The sequence below is a fragment of the Brassica napus genome, chromosome C2 (genome assembly GCF_020379485.1).
Source record: "Brassica napus cultivar Da-Ae chromosome C2, Da-Ae, whole genome shotgun sequence".
NCBI lineage: Eukaryota > Viridiplantae > Streptophyta > Magnoliopsida > Brassicales > Brassicaceae > Brassica > Brassica napus.
In genome coordinates, this window is record NC_063445.1 from 15,144,284 (window position 1) to 15,164,346 (window position 20,063).

The 20,063-nt window shown below is 34.9% G+C and overlaps 4 protein-coding genes and 1 long non-coding RNA gene across 7 annotated transcripts; 2 read left to right on the plus strand and 3 right to left on the minus strand.

The window, feature by feature from the left end:
- Nucleotides 1-435: 435 nt before the first annotated feature.
- LOC106375769 (U-box domain-containing protein 20-like) lies at nucleotides 436-2,659 on the plus strand. The gene has a single exon (XM_048748236.1). The coding sequence runs from the start codon at nucleotides 1,281-1,283 to the stop codon at nucleotides 2,562-2,564; it is 1,284 nt and encodes a 427-aa protein (XP_048604193.1). The 5' UTR covers nucleotides 436-1,280; the 3' UTR covers nucleotides 2,565-2,659.
- A 343-nt stretch (nucleotides 2,660-3,002) lies between these two features.
- Nucleotides 3,003-6,059, minus strand: LOC106375767 (PHD finger protein MALE MEIOCYTE DEATH 1-like). The gene is made up of 3 exons (XM_013815756.3): nucleotides 5,502-6,059; nucleotides 4,826-5,069; nucleotides 3,003-4,758 (listed from the first exon to the last, which is right to left on the minus strand). The coding sequence occupies exons 1-3, from the start codon at nucleotides 5,794-5,796 to the stop codon at nucleotides 3,138-3,140; spliced, it is 2,160 nt and encodes a 719-aa protein (XP_013671210.1). The 5' UTR covers nucleotides 5,797-6,059; the 3' UTR covers nucleotides 3,003-3,137.
- Nucleotides 6,060-7,961: 1,902 nt separating this feature from the next.
- Nucleotides 7,962-10,541, minus strand: LOC106375770. 3 transcript variants are annotated; one of them, XM_048748237.1, is made up of 8 exons: nucleotides 10,299-10,541; nucleotides 9,780-9,851; nucleotides 9,652-9,679; nucleotides 9,528-9,575; nucleotides 9,337-9,445; nucleotides 9,123-9,174; nucleotides 8,656-8,899; nucleotides 7,962-8,551 (listed from the first exon to the last, which is right to left on the minus strand). In XM_048748237.1, coding segments are annotated over exons 1-7 (342 nt in total). In that variant the 5' UTR covers nucleotides 10,300-10,541; the 3' UTR covers nucleotides 7,962-8,551; nucleotides 8,656-8,867. The 3 variants fall into 3 exon arrangements, with proteins under 3 accessions (XP_048604194.1, XP_048604195.1, XP_048604196.1); XM_048748238.1 differs by having other exon boundaries at nucleotides 10,120-10,310; XM_048748239.1 differs by lacking the exon at nucleotides 9,123-9,174 and having other exon boundaries at nucleotides 10,299-10,539.
- A 229-nt stretch (nucleotides 10,542-10,770) lies between these two features.
- On the plus strand, nucleotides 10,771-14,808 carry LOC106374376. Its single transcript, XR_002662737.2, has 2 exons — nucleotides 10,771-14,169; nucleotides 14,200-14,808. It is a non-coding gene; the product is annotated as an uncharacterized LOC106374376 (long non-coding RNA).
- Nucleotides 14,809-17,079: 2,271 nt separating this feature from the next.
- BNACNNG18970D lies at nucleotides 17,080-18,240 on the minus strand. Its single transcript, XM_013814423.3, has one exon. It carries the CDS (start codon nucleotides 17,975-17,977, stop codon nucleotides 17,210-17,212), a length of 768 nt encoding a protein of 255 aa, XP_013669877.1. The 5' UTR covers nucleotides 17,978-18,240; the 3' UTR covers nucleotides 17,080-17,209.
- Nucleotides 18,241-20,063: the final 1,823 nt, after the last annotated feature.

Sequence of the window (20,063 nt, forward strand, 5' to 3'; positions counted from 1 at the left end):
AAAATTCTAAGATAGTTCTAAAAATGTTTTTGTCACAAATATACCTCTAACCAAAATGTTTCATCAAAGAGATAAATACACACTTAGTGTTAAAAAAATGTTTAAAACATCATTTTTATCTTGGTAAATATACATTTATACCCTTAAGATTAATCAATCTAGATTTAAGGTTTAGAGTTAAAGAATATGGTCTGAAGATTGAGGTTTAAAATTTTTAACAATAAATATTAAAATTTTAAAAATAAAAATTTTAAATATAGCTTCAAAAAGCATTTTCAATTTTCAATTTTTTTTTTGAAAAAATAAAAAAAACATTTTAAAAAAATTTCAAATTTTTTTTAATTTGAAAGTTTGAAATTGAAAACATATAATTCGAAACTATACAATTTTTATTTTATTTATTTTAAATTTTATGTATTATTTATTTGTATTTATATATCTATGGTATAAGGGTCTCTTCTTTCTTTAATAAAATCTATTTTGGTAATTTTTTTCTTTTGAGGTTTTTGTGATAAAAAATCTTTTTTAAGAGAATTACCCATATATATAAACCCATATATTTAATCAGCAGATGTCTGATAAATTTTGAATTTTTAATCAGATATTTTATTGCATGCTAAAATTATTAAAAGTAATAATTGTTTTGTGAAAAATTAAGGGTTTAAAACACATAAAAACCTTCCTTAAATTTATAGTTATAGAATTAATATACACATATATTTGTTTATTTATATTTTAGAATATTTTCTCTGAATATTAGTATGTAAGTTTTTGCTTAAACTCGTTAGTGTAAAACTTTTCTTTTAAGTTCAGATCTGTTTTGTTTTTTTTTTGTCATCAGTTCAGATCTAAAGCAAAGAACTTAGTGAAACATATTTTGGCAAAAAGTACTAAAACAGACTATATACTGCTCTGAATATTAGTATGTATGTAATTTCACACCTTTAAAGAAATAGAAAACCCAAACCTAACCCCAAATAATAAGTTAAATCTCGAACTTAAATATTTTTCTTCTTTCCGCATTAGTTGTCAATTTATCATTCAAGATTTTCAAACATTCAACGGTCAATTTTTCCGATTCCTAACAGCTAGCGAATAATCAAATCATACGACATAAAAACCTTCTTCATTCACTTTGACCCACTCGCGTTTCCAGAAACCTATGACCAACCATTATCATCACATTACAAAACATATATAAACTCTTCCCAACTTGTCTCCTTCATTAGTATGAGACAGTCAAAGAAAGTTTATTTATTTTTTCTTAACCTCCTCTTGTTATGGGACTTTCGTTGAGAATGAGACGGCGAGGAGGAGCCAAGAAGGACATACTAACTCCGGCGATCAGTTCCTCGGAGGAGGAGGAAGAAATCGTGATTCCGTCGCAGTTTCAGTGTCCGATATCGTACGATTTAATGAAAGACCCGGTGATTATCGCCTCGGGGATTACCTACGACCGCGAAAACATCGAGAAATGGTTTGAGTCAGGTAACCAAACGTGTCCGGTGACTAACACGGTTCTAGCCACTTTGGAACAGACACCGAACCACGCGATTCGGAGGATGATCCAAGAATGGTGCGTCGCTAAAGGATCATCGTTAGATCGTGTTCCGACACCACGTGTTCCCATTTCAAGTCATCAAGCGATCGAGATTTGCGGGAAGCTATTGTCTGCGACGCGGCGTGGAGATCACGTGGTGTGTGTGGAGATGGTCGAGAAAATGAAGAGGTTAGTGCAAGAGAGTGAGAGGAACACGAAATGTTTTAAAGCGAACGGCGTCGGATTGGTTCTTTGCGTTTGTTTCAACGCGTTTTCTGAAAACGCAAACGCGTCGGAGTTGTTGGAGGATGTTTTGCTTTTGCTGACGTGGATGTTTCCGATTGGGTCGAAAGGTCAAGCGAATCTAACTTCCACGACGTCATTTACGCGTATAGTGGGGTTTCTGAAAAGCGGTGATCAAAACGCCGCGTTTTTGGTCAAGGAGCTTTTATCTCTTGACGAAGCAAACGTTGACAAGTTAGCTACGATTAACGGCGTCTTCGACGCGCTGGTGAAATCGATTCGCGATTCGTCGTCCCTGACTTCGATCTTCCACATGATCTCTGCTAAGCCAGAGACTACCTCGAGATTCATGGAACTAGGTCTGGTTAATTCAACGGTGGAGATGCTTGTTGACTCAGAGAATAGCGTTTGCGAGAAAGCGTTACTGGTTCTAGACGCGATTTGTGAAAGTAACGAAGGGAGGACGATAGTGAGAGGAAACGAGCTAGTGATGCCGATTCTGGTGAAGAAGATTCTGAAGATTTCAGAGTTTGCGAAGAAGAGTTTGGTTTCTGTGATGTGGAAGATTTGCAAAACGGGAGATGGAACTGAGGTTGAAGAAGCGTTGCGATTAGGTGCGTTTAAGAAGCTTGTTGTGATGTTACAAGTTGGATGTGGAGAAGGGACGAAGGAGAAAGTTACAGAGTTGTTGAAGATGATGAATAGACATATGAAGACGAATGGATTTGTTGATGTTTCTGATTCTTCAATTGAATTTATGCATTTAAAGAAGCCTTCTTAATTCACTTTTATTTGGTAATAAGTGGAAACAACATTTGTTTTCTAAATCATAGACAATTTTGATTCAAAAAAACAAGAGTTCAAGTTCCAGGTCGATTTTGTTTCCCCTTCGGAGGGAATTTTAATTCAGTTTATTGATTTAAGGTTCATTACAAAATGATTGTGGAGTAGGCATGGATGCTTGTCTATGAGGGGTTGGTCCATTTTGATAGTTTCTTTGCGGTAGTGAGCTACATTTTCGGGTTCTTAATCACTAACCTGATTTAGGAATAGAGGCATGACATGGTAGTGATGGTAACCCATCTGTAGCTTATACATATATAGTATGCTACATCAATCAGTTGGAAAATTTTTTTTTTACCTTGATATGCAAGCAATCCGAACTCCGGTTGGATTGGAAGAAGTCTAAACAAGTATAGTAAAACCAGAGACCAAATGGTAACAAATGCATTTTACTTCGTTAACACAAAAAATGTATATACAGGTTTTTTCCCCCTTTTGGGTTCATTACAAAAGAATGATTTATCTACAAACAAAAAATCATCAGTGTTTGGTTTGACTCCAAAAAAATGGTCTACAAAATGAACTGTTCACTAACGAAACTTTCTGAAGGAAACATCATCATTCCAAGACATCCCTCATCTTCTTCGGCGAAGTAATCATCCGCTGCTCCAATCATCAACATCTGACCAGGATTCTGAAACTCGTACTTGGGCTGCAAAACTCTCTTCTGCTGCTCTGCAAATTCATCACAACAACTCGAACAAACATAAAGTGGAGGCAAAGTATCTGAATCATCAATTCCACAGCATCTTGTGTGCTGCCAAACCTCACAGACATCACACGAAATCATCCTCTCCCCATCGTCATCTCTAGCTCTGCAAACACATTTCACCATCCATGTGTCGCTTCCACCTTGGAACTTGAGCGTTGATTCCAAATCAATCCCACCTCCTCTCACAGTCAAAGCAGAGCAAGACTCGAGTTTTCCAAACAGCAAGTTGCTATCATCATCATCTTCCTTGAGCTCATCGATCTCATTCACCTCAAAGTTTGTCAAGATGCAGTAAGTGTCTCTGAAAGTTTCTTCGATGGCTTGCTTTAGATCAAAGACCGTGGCTTGTAACGAGACTTTGACGAGCTCACCTGGAGGCAGCTCTGTGACCTGTTCTGTTCTCAAATCAATCAAACTTGGGTTATTGATACGACAAACAAACCGGAAGATTTTGTCATCGTTGTCCCATAGAGGCCACTCCTTTACGAAGTGTTTGCTGTCTAGGACTACTTGAGCTGCAGATCTCACTGACTCGGATTTTGGATAGTTCAAGAGCACATTTGTGTATAGTAACAACAGATCTCCATGAACATGACCTCCAGCTTTTGATTCACTGACAACCCTCAAAGGAACCGCCTCTATCACAGCATCTTTCTTCTGTTCCACCAGTTTAGTAGCATCATCAAGCTCCTGTATTGTGTAGTGAAGAATCCTTGTAAGAGGATCCACATAACGCTGAACCAAAACATTCCCAACAATCACATTGTTCATCGACTTCAACACGTAGTCTAGCAGACCCGTATCTCCAATATGCAATCTAGCTGAATCCCTAACATCTTGCCGAGTCATACCACTCTGCTTCAGTGCTTTCATCTCTTTTAGTGCCTCCACGATTACTTCAGCTGCATACTCCAGTCTCCTCACAGGCCATCTACTTCCCAAATTAGCTGCTACGGTGTTGTAACTCCGGTATCCCTGAGACTTCTCACTCTCCACGGCATCACTTTTCTTCATAAACAACCTGTTTGATCTTTTCTTCAGAGGAGAATCAGTTGAGAGAGTAGGAGGAGGAGGAGCGTGAAGCTTGTTCTTTTGAGGAGCATGAGACTTGATGATGAGGATAAACCGCAAGAGATCCTTGAATGTCTTCAAATTCCCTTCACTCATTTCTCTGTAGTGCCGGAAAACCTGTTTGATCCGTTTGCATTGTCTATGCTCTCCAAAATCAAACTCAATCTGATCAAGCTCAAGGGAACCGAGAAGCTCTATAGCATTCTCGTAATCATTCTTGGTCACACCGTAGCTTCCGCGGCAGAACTTGTATCCCCATCTCCCAAACCACGAGTGTCCATAAGCCACACCGTACAACAATCGAAGATCCAAAGATCTCTTCTGGGACAAATCCTCAACAGTTATCATCCTGCAATATATACACATTCATTCAATCTCCAATCAAACACAAAAGGATAATATATATGTTTCATTACCTTGCTCCGAGGTTGGTGCATATTCGATCCCAAAGATCAACCATTTCTCGTCCGCACAAGTATCTGGACCCTCCTTCCAGACCATTGACGCAGATCAAATGACCAAACCCATTAGTGTGAATCAGTCCATGCAAAAGATGAGTCTGCAGATCGAATACATCATCTTCTAGAGGCAAATCCCACTCAGCATCAACCGGTATGATAAAATGATACTTTCGTTTTGACACAAAGTGATTGCTCCATCCTGTAAAAGAAACAAACTTTCATTCATTTTGACATCTAAAACACAAAATCAAAGTGCAAACTCATCTCTGAACCAAATCGTTAACCCTCTTTAGATCAACGCATACTCAGAATCTCATAATCCCTAAACCGAAATTGATTCCAATGCGAAGAAACCCAGATTCAACAATCTCCTCAAACACCCAATACGATTGAAACATTTAAACGATTAAACCCAAGCGGAACAAACCTTTGCATCTGCAGTGATCGACCCATACTCAGAAACTCAATCAATCAACAAATCATAATCCCTAAATCGAAAATGATTCCAGTGCGAAGAAACCCAGATTCTACAATCTCTTCAACCACCCAATACGATTGATGATAATAAACATCCGATTCCAATTTCTATAATCAGAAACTTGAAAACGATTAAAACCCAAGCGGAACGAACCTGTGCATCGGCAGTGATCGCAGTAAGGCTCCGAGGATCGAACAACGTCTTCTTCGATTGTATAGAGAGGAATTACAGTGTTCTTCGCTTCGCGGCTGAGGAGCGTACACCAAACCGGCGATCCGCGGACGTTATAATCCTCGACCTCCGCGAAGTCCCGGAGAAAAACCCTGACGTTGTCTCGGAAGCTCCCGCTCCGGCTAATCGGGAACTCTTCTTCTCCCAGTCGTTGGAGACTGTACACGCTCGGCTTCCGCTTTCGCTTCCGGCAAGTGTCCATTATCGGAAGCGGCATCGTCTGTGAAGCTTAGGGTTTCTGGGATTTCATCACCGTTGAAGACGAAGACTAATCTCTCTCTTTCACTCTGTGGAATGAATTTAGGCGCTTCAATTTGAAACGAAACGGAGTCTGTTACCCTCGGAGTGATCAGAATCTACGATTAGGGCCATCAAGCTCGTTATCATCTCGTCAAGATCTAGCGGTTGAAATTGATTTGGTTGTTAGATGCATCTCGGCCGTCTATTATCGTAACTGTAAGTTTGTTACGGTTTAACTACCTCAGAGGAGTTGGCCCCGAGACAGTCAACTGCAAACTAATGAGTATTTTTATTTTTTCAGGAGCTTTTTTGTTTACTATTTAATTTGTCAGAGCTTAGCAGAACTGATCCAAAATAACGTGGTTTTAGTTTGGTTTGATTTTTTATATAGCTAAATACTATACTAAAGATCCCTGTGTATTGTTATTCGGGTATTATTATAGATACTAGGGACGGCTGAGTTTACACTAATATTATTTTATATTGAAATATATTTTAATTTTATGAAATATTTGTAAAATTGAATATAATATATATAATTTGTTTTCTAATTAGATCATATATATTTATTTTGTTAACATTTGACTTTTATTTATAATTCTTACGTGTTTGGATTTTTATTTGTTATCAGATATATTTTATGGCATTATAATTTATTATTTTTAGTATTCATTTTAGTTATATTTTTAATGGAAATATGTTCTCTTGTGTTGTATTTTCATGAATTTTTATTTTTATTTTTTGTCATCTTTCATGAAATTATGTGTAGTATTTTATTAATATTTTTTTTAATTGTGTATTAGAGTTTTATGTTTGATTGCCGTATATCTGAATATATTCTGTGATTCTTGATTATGTATGTGTCTCTAACGTCTATTCAAAAGTTTCCTTAACCAAATACTAAAATTGACCCAACACTATCATGTATTTCCTCTTCATCTTTCGCTACCCCCATAGTTTTATGGTGTCTACTGACATCCTTTTCTTATGTTTTGGGTGGTTTATTGTTGCTGTCTTTGTCTTCATTGTGAACAACAAAGATTTTATTTTTTGGTGTAACACCAGAGACTGTTGTTATGTTACTTTCAGCGTTATAAAAGAAATTAAATACTAAAATCACATTCTCTTTGGCTAATCTAGCATGTTTATTCTTCTCGATTTTTTTTGGTTTAGTGTTAATCGAAAATGTATTCTTTTCATTTGTCAGCAGAAGGAAAAAGATATTTTAGAACATAATTTATTATATTCACTTAAATCACGAAAATAATTTTTTTCATTTACTTATAGTAATAGCAAGAGTCACAGCGATTATTTATGTCGGATCGGTGATATATAATTGTTGATCTTGTGCATCTGTAGAAGCCTCCTTAGTCCAGTGGTTGACTAATGGTTCATTAATACTTATACACCAGAAGGTCTGGGGTTCAAACCCCAGAAAACGCAAATTATGCAGATCATGGAGAAAAATGGTTACAAGAGGTCTTCAGCATAGTGTAAAGGCGTATCATCGAACATGGATCTCATAGGGCGGCTCAGAGCGATGCAGTTAGACGTGCATTCTCATATGATGGTAGAATTATCGGCTGTAGAATCGTCTATGTAATTTCTCATCATTGTAATAGCATAATTAATCAGACGTAAAAAAAAAAAAAATCTTGTGCATCTATAATTGGTCAAGTATTTTGTTTACTCTTTTTTTTTTGGTCAACTACTTTGTTTTGTTAGTATGAATATTTACTTCTGATTTTTCCTAGTTTTATTGAACTGAATCGAAACTGGGATTGCAATCAGATGGAAAAAAATTAGCTTGTAGAGTTATACGCAATTTTGATTACTTGTTTTTTAAGTTTGTGGACTATTTGTTCCATTTTATCTAACTCTGCTTTGGTCTTTCTGTGCAACTAATTTTGAGTGTCTTCGTTCAGTTATTTCCAACTGATTCTTGTTGTATTCATTTCATATGAAACTTCCATCATTTTCACCCTTTTCTTAAAATTTTCATCTTTTATGCATCAAGCTCTAACTTCAAACATATCTTATTTATTAATATTTCTTGAATAACCTTTTAGTAGTTTATTCTGACCTTGTAAATCAAGTTTGAGAAAATAATATATAGATGAAACAAAAACCCAAACAAAAAAAAACACTCAAACAACCAAGGCCATATTATTATCTTTTATTTCATCGCATGTAAAAAATGCTTGCAATATTTGGTAGCTTTTCATGTGTGCTTATCTTTCTAATCATTCATTTGCTTTGCAGCAATCTCCAGCAACATTAACTTCATCGTTGGTCTCTGTTTAAGAAAGTGAACTATTCGTAAACTCTGGATTTGTTGGCTGTCGGAATGTTTATGAAACAGCTGCGTTTCATTATAACTAAACCTGAGTGTATTTAAGAAAATATCTTACATGTCGCGTTCTACCAATGTTAATGAGTGGTCTTTTGGTCGTCTTGTCTTTGTCGGGCCTTTTTCTTATGAAGCAATCGTCGATGAAGTAAGCATGCTGCTGTACCTAGGCTTTGATTACTTCAACAAACAGGAGTTGATGAGCAAGTTTTTAGAGAATATTCATAAAAAAATTGGATCACAGCTGTTTCTTTGTGACAACTATAATTTGTGGGACCTGACCTCTGCAGCATGGACGTTAATCGGCTTCGTCATTTCACCATCGAATGCGACAAACACGGTAGACTCTAAGACATCTGAGACTGATAGCTGCACACAGTACCTGCATAATATACAGAGTTGACATTTGGTTAGCCGTGCTAGGTTTCAAGGTTTTTCTTATTTGCAGAATAAAGTTAGAGTGAACTTAGGTTGAGTATGGATTACCTAACAATCCCAGTAACATCAGCTGGTCATAGGTGCAGAACCTGGAGATCTCGGTAGGAATAGGGTTGATGGTTTTTGAATCTAAAAATAAGTTTTATCGGTGAATCTGATAGAAACTGGTGAGTCTGAGAGTCTGAAGTTTTGATTAATCCTTTGTAACATCGAAACACTGAGCTCATACATGGCTCCTTCTTAGAGAATTTGAAAGGTGTTCAGTCGATGTGTGGTCCTGAATGAGAATGGTCTGTGATCAATAAAAGAGAATCAGAAGTGAGTAAGTTAAATAAAAGGGAACCATAAATGAAGTTGGGAGTTAGCCATTAGCGGATGGGTTCGGAAAGGCAAATTGATTCGGGAAGGTATCTCACACGCTCTGTATGTATACTCATTCCGAGTGATCTAGAAGGCAGTAAAGACTAAATAAAAATAAATAGTGAGATAAAATGATTAATGTCATTACAACGCACCATTACGTTTCAGCACGAAAGTGAAGGGGTGGCGGTCCGGGGCAGTTTGCAGCTGTTGATTATTTTCTGAAGTTGAGCGTAGAGAGGATAGAGTTGTTGCTTAATAGGGAAAATACGTTTGGGATTTCGTTGCAGTGTCCATCAGTGCGAATATCTAGGTGAACATGTAATAGTGTCCCAGTAGAGAGAAAGAGAGAGATGTGCAATAACTTACAGCAAACCTTAGAAGCAACCATGATTTGCCAACACCATAATCACGGATGAGCTCCTCTGTAGTAAATGCTGGTGATCGTTCTGAAACGCTCTTGACCTGTTGTGGCCCACTGCATAATTGGTGATAATACTAAACAGAGTGAGCATACAAATTTCAATCTGAGTGATCTGACACGACTCTGGACAACTTACAATCTGGAGTTTGATAGTTTTTCCATCTTGTTCGACAGTGTGGATTTTCTGCAAAAGATCATTACAAAATTACAACTTCTAATGATTTTATCCATAACCAACTGATGAGTGGAAAGAGGCTTACGAAGTCAACACCAATGGTGCTGATGTAGCTATCCAGGTAGGAATCGTCATGTACAAAAAAGAAACTGAGACACCACTTCAAAAGAGCAACAACAGCACTGAGTATAGAGAAAGAGAGAGAGAACTTACAGAAAACCTTAGACGCAAGCAGATTTATCAACACCAGAATAACCAATGAGCAAAAGCTTGAGCAGATAGTCACTGCAAAAGAAGTATGTAAGAACAGATGATCAATTCGATAATTCTCGAAAATCCAACAACTATTATTTTATATAATCAAAATCATCTGTGAATTCAAGAAAAAACAACATGTCTCAACTAAATTTCATAGATCTAATAAAAAATATGATTAAACATAATAACAAAGCCAAAATTGGTAAGATTATCATTCTCCAAAGACATGATCCAAATAGAAGCATAGTTCAAAGACGCTAAACGGTCTCATGGATTTGATGAGGAACGTTCTTACTATTTAGGATTCCTGGGATCGAGCTACAGTAACAACAGAGAGGAGATTCCACCGATCTTTTGTCGGTGAGAACAAAGATTAAGTCGGGGAGAGAGAAGAAAACGACGGCTATGTGCCGACGACGTGCTTAAATACGTCTTTGAACACATTTATATATAGTCGGTGCTTTGAACGTTTACTTTGGTGGATGATAAGGCCAATGAGGAAGAGTGGGAGGAATGGTAGAGATGTCGTTAATGCTTGGATAAATGTATCTCCTAGCCGAGACGTTAAGACGTCACAGGGGCGATAGTCGGAGGATTCAAGATCCCAAGAGTCACGATGATTGAGTGAAGCTACTGTGTTAACGAAGATTAGGAAACCCTAATATCTTTTTCTTTGGATCAAAAACCCTAATATCTATCGGACCTAAATTGATAATAGAATATTAGCCAAGCTAAAAAATAATGGTTTCAGGCTTGATAAAATCAACAGACACTATTGCATATTGGACTTTTTTAATCAAGAATGAAAGCACAGACAGGCCGAAAGCAACAGAAAGCCAAACCAAGGTAACTCGTAAATGACGTGGAGGATTGCTGCAATCTTATTGGCTGATTTTTGAGTCATACGTGGACAGTCTATCTGATGTTCTTATTCTCCTTTTATTACTTGTTTGATGTTTGGTACTTTGCGTCTATTTTTTCCCCATAGTTTTGGATATCTTTTTGGTATTTAAATTATTTTACTACTCTTTTAGAGTTTTTAAATTGAGAAATTCCTTACGATAACTTTTTTTATCTTATTTTTACAAAAATAGCCTCCAATGAAAAAAATGAACAAAATAAGTTTTATTAAAAAGCAAAAATACATTTTTACCGTATGATAAACTAATTTAGACTTAAGGTTTTAGTGTTAAGAGGTGATAGTTTGGAGATAAGATTTTGAGTTTTTTAAAATAAAAAATAAATATTAAAAATTTCAAAATAAAAAAGATCATTTTGGTTATTTTCTTCCTTATTTTTGTGACAATAACTTAAAAAAAATATTTAAGAAAATCGCCTTTTTAAATTTATGCAAATTTTGTATATATTTCGGATTTACGTGTATATTTTCAGTATATAATAATAAATATCTCTGAATCAAACAAATAACAAAGTGATATTTATTCCATAAATATCCCAAACAACCATTTCTTTATTTTTTTTACTTAACGTTGAAAACTAATAAAAACATAATTGATTTATATGATAGTAAATAGATAGAAACTAAAGATAAAGACAATTGGTACAACCCAACTAATGGACCCTTTATCACACATGGTATACACTTCTCACTAGCTATTCCGACATGATTTAATTGTAAGGAAATCTTATGTCTCAGAAACTGATGGTGAACCAGTGACGGTACTATATCGGCATCCGAAGTATCATCTCTCGCCTCCCTTGACTCACCATCACAACCTTAATATCAATGCTCAAGACTTGATTCCCATCACTACTATTGCTGATGGTGTTGAATGTTGATGGGGTTATCTCAGTTTCGGCTAAAACTATAAACGAAAGCAACCAGCAACATTTACTCCAGCTGTGGTAGATGATGTTGAAGCTACGCCTTCTATGGAAAATACAACGTCTCTATTTCTTTCTCAGGAGTGTGGATGAAGCCTTTGATATTGGAACCCTTCACTTGAGACTCCTGTTCCCAAGGTTCATTCTTGATCATCTGACATTCTTCATCCGAAGTTGAAGGAAGATGAAAATCCTGTGGTTTCCTTAGGAAGCAAAAATGGATCAAAAGCCTATATTCAGATCCGACCCTGAGAGGAAGCATGGCTCCCAGCCCTCAAGAATATAAATTAATTTTGGCCATAATTTTGCAAAAGTCTCTTTAATTTAGTGGTGTTACTAATGTATATCTAAGCTCTGCAGCCTTAGTTCAAACCCAGTATGCTACTCTCAGCCTTTTTTTTTCTCAGTAAGCTTGTAGTCTTCAAAAAGCCAGGACCAGTATTGGCCATTATTCTACATTGCACTACTTCACCAACTTATTTGGAAGACAGCACAACAATGGTGGTCATTCCAAACCATATGGTCTTGAAAACAAAAAGAGTATGTGATCTAACAGTGTTATCGTTTCTCCATTCCATTGGGAGGTCTCACTCACGCTGTAATAAACTGGATGTGGAGTAATAAGTGTGGAAATTTGTCCCGAAAATACGGAGTTTTTTTGTTTCATTATCTCGAATGAAGAGTCAACTAGAACTTGGGTTTTAGGTAGAGGATTATGGCACACACTGTTCTCATCTATATATAGAATTTTTTCTCTTTTTGTTGATATGTGTCTTCAATTAATCTTTATTTTTACATTTTAAGTCTTTTTTTATTTAGATTACTACAAGTTGGCACAACACTTTTTAATTGTGCACTTTTATACTTGGATTGGTCCCAAAATTTTTAATCGTGACCTTAACCCCTAATTCACACAAATCACTAATGCACACAAATATGACTATTAAATACAACTCGGAGCACTAAAATGATCAAAAATATAAGACGTCACATGCACCCTCCCATCTTTCTCTATCTCTAGATTAGGAACTACAATCATTCTCCATAGATCTAGATGATCACCGACTTTTTTCAAGAGAAAAAAGTCTAGAAATTATCTAAATAGTTGTGTCTCTATTTTTCTATCTGATTAATGTCTTGAAATTGAATTTATTTATCGAATCCACTGTAAATGTAAAATCCGATTTAAAATAAATACCAGATAATTTCACAGGAGAAGAAAACAGAAAGAACAAGAGCACATAAGTGAGTCTTTTCTGGTAATGGTAAGAAGTTGATACACTAAAAATGAATCTTATGCTACTGTCAAGTTAACAGTCTTGTTGTAATATGTTTAGATTTAATTCCAGAGGACGAGTTCACACTTTATCCTATTGGTTCAATATTAAGCTAAAACAATGAGTGAGTTTTATAATTGTTTGAAGCGTAGAAAGCAAGTAACAAGTAATTTAAGGGGTTTCTCGAGGATGATAAGCGAGCTAGCCTAGAATGATTGAACGGATTACAAGGGTGCGAGCCAAACAACTATTCAAGCTAGTCTAGAACTCGGGTAGCAAGGAATATCAGCCCACTGTTGTGGTGCTTCTCCTTTTATCAATCGATCTCAGTACTTAAACTCTCGTTTGGATTGAGATACGATGATAAACATTAAGAAATGACCCGATCTGTTCACAAGACACTTATACCCATGGGGTAAACTAATCTAGACTTAGGATTTAGAGTTGAGGGGTGGGGTAGGTTTTTGGAATGTGAAATTTAGGATTCTAATAAATATATAAATAAATACTTAAAAATATAAAAAAACTTTAGAAAATAGTTTCAAACATAATTTTCGATTTTCAAAAGGAATTTTTGAAAAAACAATAAAAAAAAAATTTCGAAAAAAAAATTCAAAATTTTTTTTATAAAAAGTTCGAATTTGAAAAAATATAATTCAAAAACATTAAATTTTTTATTTTTTATTTTTATTTTATTTAAATAATAATTTATTATATATATATATATAACAAGGGTATAAAAGTCTTTTGTACTTAACGAAAAATGTATTTTTGAAAATGTTCATTTAGTGGTGGTGAAGATGAAAAGTGGTACCATGAAAGTGGTAAACATAAAATTTCCCCTTTATTATAACTAATCTTCCAAAATGATCAATTGAAAACTTAATTTAATTTACAAAAGTCAGATTAAATTAATGTAAGATATAATTAAATTTTGTGATTAGAATAATATTTGCAGATTTGTATATTTTGTAACATTTTTGTGATTACAACACGTCAAAAGAATGAGAAAGGCATTTGATTCTTTATGACCACTCAACTTTTGAAAAATCATAAGAGGCGGTGAGAACTTTAGGTCGTTCGTGGAAATCGAGTCACTCTTCCCATTAGAATTAGATAAGCACATCTCTCCCTCTTTTCTGCTATTCATCATCCTAATTTTCAGATCTCAAAAAGAACTCTTACAATATTGCAAGAGATAGATTCATATGGATGATCCTCAGGTTCCTCCAGTTAATATAGATGATCCTCAGGTTCCTCCAGTTCATATAGATGATCCTCAGGTTCCTCCAGTTACATCTAAAGTTTCGAGTATTCCTCTTCTTGGTTGCATCATAGAGTTTCTTGTTCATCTATGTACGTTTTCCAGTACAACCTTTTCTGACGAACAAGAGAAAAAATTCATTGATGTGGCGGTCGAAGAAAACCGTGCAGCTCATAAGCACTTTAGGCAACACAAGTGTGCTAAACTCAATTAGCCTTAATATTAAGTATTTCTTACTATATATATATGTATATGAATATATAAGATCTGATGTGGTAATAGTTGCCTTACATAAAGATTTTTCTATGATATATTAATATGGTTCTACATGAATAAATATTATTTTTCAGTTCATACTATGTGAAATTTTTCATTTGGAGCAAGAAAAGTTGTCAGCCTTTACCAGGAATATCCCAGCTATGCATCTACGAATCGTAGCAGCTCACACTGCTTCGTCCAAGATCTGATGGCAAGAATGGAGCTGTACTTTAGTCCACATGAGAATGGAGAATATACTACTTGTATGTGTGTGTGTGTGACTCGCATAGTGTGAGTATGTTCCACCATTATTTCATTAATAAATTTTTGGTTATAGCCACAGAAATTACCACAAAATTTTTGTAGCAATTTTGAAAGCCACAAGAAAAACCATGAAAAGTCACAATGTGAAAAATCTAAACATCTGTGTCTGAATTGTGGCAGAAGCAATGGATTTGCCACAAGACAAAACGTGTGTAAAATAGTCAAATCTTTTACCACAAATATTTCGTGACAAAATGGTCATGAAATAAAATGCGATTAAGACTATGGATAATCCAAAAAATATATTTTTTTTGTCATAATTTAATCACAATCGTAACATTTATAAAACAGCCACAATTTTGCCATAAATATTTTGTGTCATAATAGTCACAAAATAAAATATGGCTATAATCATTGTTAGTCCGCAATATTTTTTTCTACAATTTAGTCTTAAAACTTTTCATGGTTAAAATAGCCATGATTTTGCAACAAATATTTCATTGCTATTTAAAACCCTAAGCACTAAACCAAAACCTTATAACCTATATTTCAAACCCTATACCCTAATAATAATAAATCTAAAGACTAAATCTAACATTTTCAAACTTAAACACCAAATCTTAAGTATAAACTATAAATCTAATATTTTCAAATTTTATTCTCAAATCTTACCCTAAACCCCCAAAACCCCATACTCCAAACTTTATATTATAAACACTAAACTTTAACTCTAAACTCCAAATCTAAATTTTAGTTCTAATATTTTCAAACTAAAATTCTAAATCTTAAACATAAACTCTAAAACACAAAAATTCTAAATTTTAAACCTCCAACTCTAAACACAAACTTCATAGTTCTAAATTCCAAATTATATATATTTTAAATTACATATTCTTATTTAAAATCCCAAATCTAATATTTTCAAATTTAAAATCCAAAATTTTAATCTCAATTTTAATCTCAATTTCTAGATGCATGTGACTTTGTGGATAAACCATATTTAACTCAATGTAAAATTCATAAAAGGAATTTACCTTTTTGTTGTAACAAAAATATATTGATGATTTGTTATGGCGATAACTAGGCCTGAGACTTATTATCCGAGATCCGGATTCGATCTGAGATCCGCTCCAGATCCGCTCCGAAAATAGGATATCCGGGGTGCCCGGATCCAAATCCGGATAGTAAAATCTTGGATCCGTGCAAACCGAATCCGGATCCGGATATCTTAATTTTTAGATCCGGATATCTGGATCCGGATCCGTATTTTTAAAACACATTAATTTTTAAATTTTATTAATATTTATATTTGATATATTAATATTTATACATGAATTAATCTTATAATCTTATATTTTATTTTTTACAATATTATAGACATATATAAATATATTTATAAATCTTGTATTAATATTTAATTTAGGTATTATATTAAAAAATTAGTATTTTTTAAAAATATATTATTTTTTAGTTATTTTTACGGATCCGGATCCGGATATACGCGGGTAATAGAATATCGAGACGGATATCCGGAAGCTACGAATCCGGATCCGGATATTAAATTCACGGATCCGGATCCGGATCCGATTACCCTAAATTTCCTGGATATCCGGATCCGTCCCAGGCCTAGCGATAACTGAGATATACAATTAGACAAAAAAAAAGTAATTTGCAATTTTGGTAGGAAATGTGAATTGTGGTTTTGGCTAAAAATGAGTTTAAGTTTATTAGAGAAAGATGTGATTTTCATTTCTGAAGAAATGTGATTTTATGATTTTGTCAAAAATATGATTTTCCAGTTTCTGAGCGAGAATGTGATTTTATGATTTTAACGAAAATATGATTTCTCAATTTTAGGAAAACAATTGACCTTTTTAGTGTAAAATGTAATTTTGTGACTTCTCGAGAAACTATGATTTTTTTTTTGTTTTTTTTGCTGAAAATATTATTGTTAGTTTTGAATAAAATATGTGATGGAAATTTTAATTTTAAATAGCGTATATTAAACAATTATAGATCATTTTAAGTTTAAAATTGTCATTTTGTCATTTATTATTTTCAATTGAATTACGTTCATCCAGATCATCTGTGAAAGCTTTATTAAATTTTTATGAAAATTCAGCTAAGCTCAAAAACAAATTTGATCCATTTCTATGTTGAATTAACAACATGGATTTCAATGCAGCTTTATCGAGATGAATCAATGCATATAAACAACACCATAATAAAAAAAAATACTGAAATTAAAAGAATTGTTAAACATCAGTACAAATGTCACAAGACTCGCAACCGAGTTAGAATAAATTCAATATTTTCTTGTCATTTTGTTCCCCGAAGAGATATTAAATTTAAAAAAGATGTACGTATTTACTGAAACTGGAAGAAAATACACAGCTAGTTCAACAAATACAGAAACATGAAAATGTACGAATTTTGAACAAATTGTTCAAATCTTTCTATCCTAATAACCACTAAAGTTAGCGACTACGGGTCTGAGTGGTCTTGCCACTTGCTGCCGAACTGAGGAGAGCCTCGGCCGCCGCCGCAACCTTAACTGTTCTCCGGCTAGCTTTAGAAGCCCGTAAATCCACATCATCGCTTCTCCCACAAACCGTAGACACTGGACCCATAACAATCAGTCCCTTCCACAAACTTCTTTTGCTCACTTTTTTCATGGAATTCTTGTTATCAATTTTTCTACTACTATTAGTATTCTTATCATAGCCATTTCTCTTTAACATACCATGATCATCACAAACACAATCATGATTATGATTATCGTCGTTCAGCATGAAAGCACTGCTCAAACTCACGGATAAACCAGGATCATCCAAATTAAGCCTTTTTGATATGTTCTTGTTCTCGTAAGTGTCAAGTAGACGAGAGTATTGGGTTTCTTGATCCTCTTGGTAATGGAAATTTGTGTACCAAAGCGAAGACTTAGAAACCCTATTCTCGGCTAAAACCTTGTTGTCAGAGAGGATCATGTTCTTTGTAGCTTCGATCTTGTACCGCGAAGGTCGAGGTGTTCTCGGTGCTCTTGTTATCTCAAACTCTCTCATAATCGGTTTGCCTTCCTTCCTTTGATACCAAGCCCACGCCGCCGCCTTCACCACCGCCAAATCATCTCCTCCTCCGCCTCCATAAACTATCATCGGACGTTTCTTCTTCCTCCTCTTGCTGTTGTTAACATTGTTCTCGGACATGGATGAGGAAGATATGTAGTAGTTGGCGAGTGGGAGCATTGTGATAATGGTTTGTGGAATTAGAGTATGTCACATTTGGGTGATTCATGTTAAATAATGGCAAAAGGAAATGCTAAGAAATATTATTGAGTAACATATTTCATTTTTTTGTGTGTATATTAAATAAAATTAGAGAAAGTAGGTGTGTTGGTCTTTCTTTAAGGTCCACCAGTGGATACGGAAATCTAAATAATTCCACAGGGAAAATGTTATTTTTATTTTGTGTTAGTTGGAATTGGATGTACATAGTGTATATCCAACGTATCACCATCGGTCCCTCTACGCATATTTATTATCGTGGATTAATATATATATATCAATAAAGCATGGATGATGAAACTTTAAGTCCATGTTCTGGAATACAAAAGTAGAATCTTTACAACAGTAATCCAAAGTGGAAAAGTGGTCATTGCGAAAGAAAGAATAAGTGGTTACATATAAGAATTCAAATTTCCAATTGTACTTCATTTTGTAAAGATTATCTTTAACTATTCTATCATAATCAGTCGGATCCATTTATCCTTTGACAAAGAATTACGCGGATTGTCTTATCTTCCTCAAAGAACGAAGACAATCCAAGATTTTTTTTTATAAGACAACTTGGCTTATTGTGGGGATAGGTGTTGTTGTAGACGTACGTGGATGAAATGCCTATCTTTAACAGCTTTCTGACGGTTTGACAAAAAAAGAAAAAAAACAGCTTTCTGACGCAATTCAATGCCAAGACCATCTATCCTGTCCCCAAATCCCATATGGAGGGGGATGAATATGGAGGTGGTATTTGCCTAACCAAATGTTTTCTAAATAACTAATTTCTAAGGTGAAAGTGTTCTTGATACAAGATCATAAACTGACCTTAACCCAACCACCCAAATTCTAATCATAAAGAATTAAAGATGGCTCCAAGGACCATCCGAAAAGGATTTATGAGAAAGTTTCAACCAGTCAATTGTGGTTCTCCTGACTTGACCAACCAGCTTAGACAATCTAACCATCCGGCTAAACCAGGTCATTCTCAATCAGAAGACAATCCGACCAAAAGTCTAATAGTTAAAAAGAACATAATTTTTATTCTCAATAATGAAATGATTATAATATTCAAATGTTATAAAAAGAACTGAAATTTTATTGTATCGCGGAAATTTAAACAAAGCAAAATTTTATACCCGTACGAAGAAGATAACACTGGAATAGAGAGAGATTTTATTATAAGGGAGAAGAGATTGTGTTTTTGAGATGGTGTGTTATAAACGATCGAAACGATCGTTTATATAGAAATTAAAAAGTGGAAGTTACTGTGTAAATAGTGACAGTGAGCCCCATATTTGTTCACAAACTCAACAATTGAGGCGCTGCCATATTTGACGTTTGTAACACTCCCCCTTGGGGACCGGTGTCACTATCGTCTTTTGCTTAACGTCTATGTTGCCTCGTTAAAAACCTTTCTAGGAAAACTCAATGGGAAAAACCATAGTAAGGTAAAAAGAGTAGAACTACGTAAGCTCCCCCTCGAATGAGCAGTCATAGATCCTTCTGATGGCGCATTCCAATGTTATGGACATGTTTTCTGAATGCTGAAGTCGGAAGTGATTTTGTGAAGAGGTCAGCTGCATTGTCGCATGATTGGACATATCTTACTTCAATCTCTTTCTTCTTCACGAGCTCTTGAGTGTATGAGAAGAACTTCGGATGAATATGCTTCGTTCTATCGCTTTTAATATATCTGTCCTTTGTTTGAGCAACACATGCTGCATTATCTTCATATAGAATAGTTGGCTCCATATTTTTGCCAATCCCACTGCTTGAACAGATGTGTCGGCTTATTGATCTTAGCCATACACATTCTCTACTTGCTTCATGGAGTGCAATGATCTCAGCATGATTTGAAGAAGTAGCCACGAGCGTTTGTTTCTGGGAACGCCAAGATATAGCAGTGCCTCCGATCGTAAAAACGTATCTTGTTTGCGATCGGGCTTTGTGTGGATCTGAAAGATATCCTGCATCTGCAAAACCAATCATTTGACATTTTGAACTTTTAGGATAAAACAAGCCTAAATCAATGGTCCCTTGGAGGTAACGAAAAACA

Excerpts from the sequence above, each read along its gene's own strand:
- LOC106375769 (XM_048748236.1), top strand. The coding sequence starts at position 1,281 with ATGGGACTTTCGTTGAGAATGAGACGGCGAGGAGGAGCCAAGAAGGAC.
- LOC106375767 (XM_013815756.3), bottom strand. The coding sequence starts at position 5,796 with ATGCCGCTTCCGATAATGGACACTTGCCGGAAGCGAAAGCGGAAGCCG. Across the intron at positions 5,070-5,501 it reads CGATCACTGCCGATGCACAG|GATGGAGCAATCACTTTGTG; the intron begins GTTCGTTCCGCT and ends TTTCTTTTACAG. Across the intron at positions 4,759-4,825 it reads TGCACCAACCTCGGAGCAAG|GATGATAACTGTTGAGGATT; the intron begins GTAATGAAACAT and ends TATATATTGCAG.
- LOC106375770 (XM_048748237.1), bottom strand. Across the intron at positions 9,576-9,651 it reads GCACCATTGGTGTTGACTTC|AAAATCCACACTGTCGAACA; the intron begins GTAAGCCTCTTT and ends GATCTTTTGCAG. Across the intron at positions 9,175-9,336 it reads GGTTGCTTCTAAGGTTTGCT|CTGCAAACTGCCCCGGACCG; the intron begins GTAAGTTATTGC and ends AATAATCAACAG.
- BNACNNG18970D (XM_013814423.3), bottom strand. The coding sequence starts at position 17,977 with ATGCTCCCACTCGCCAACTACTACATATCTTCCTCATCCATGTCCGAG.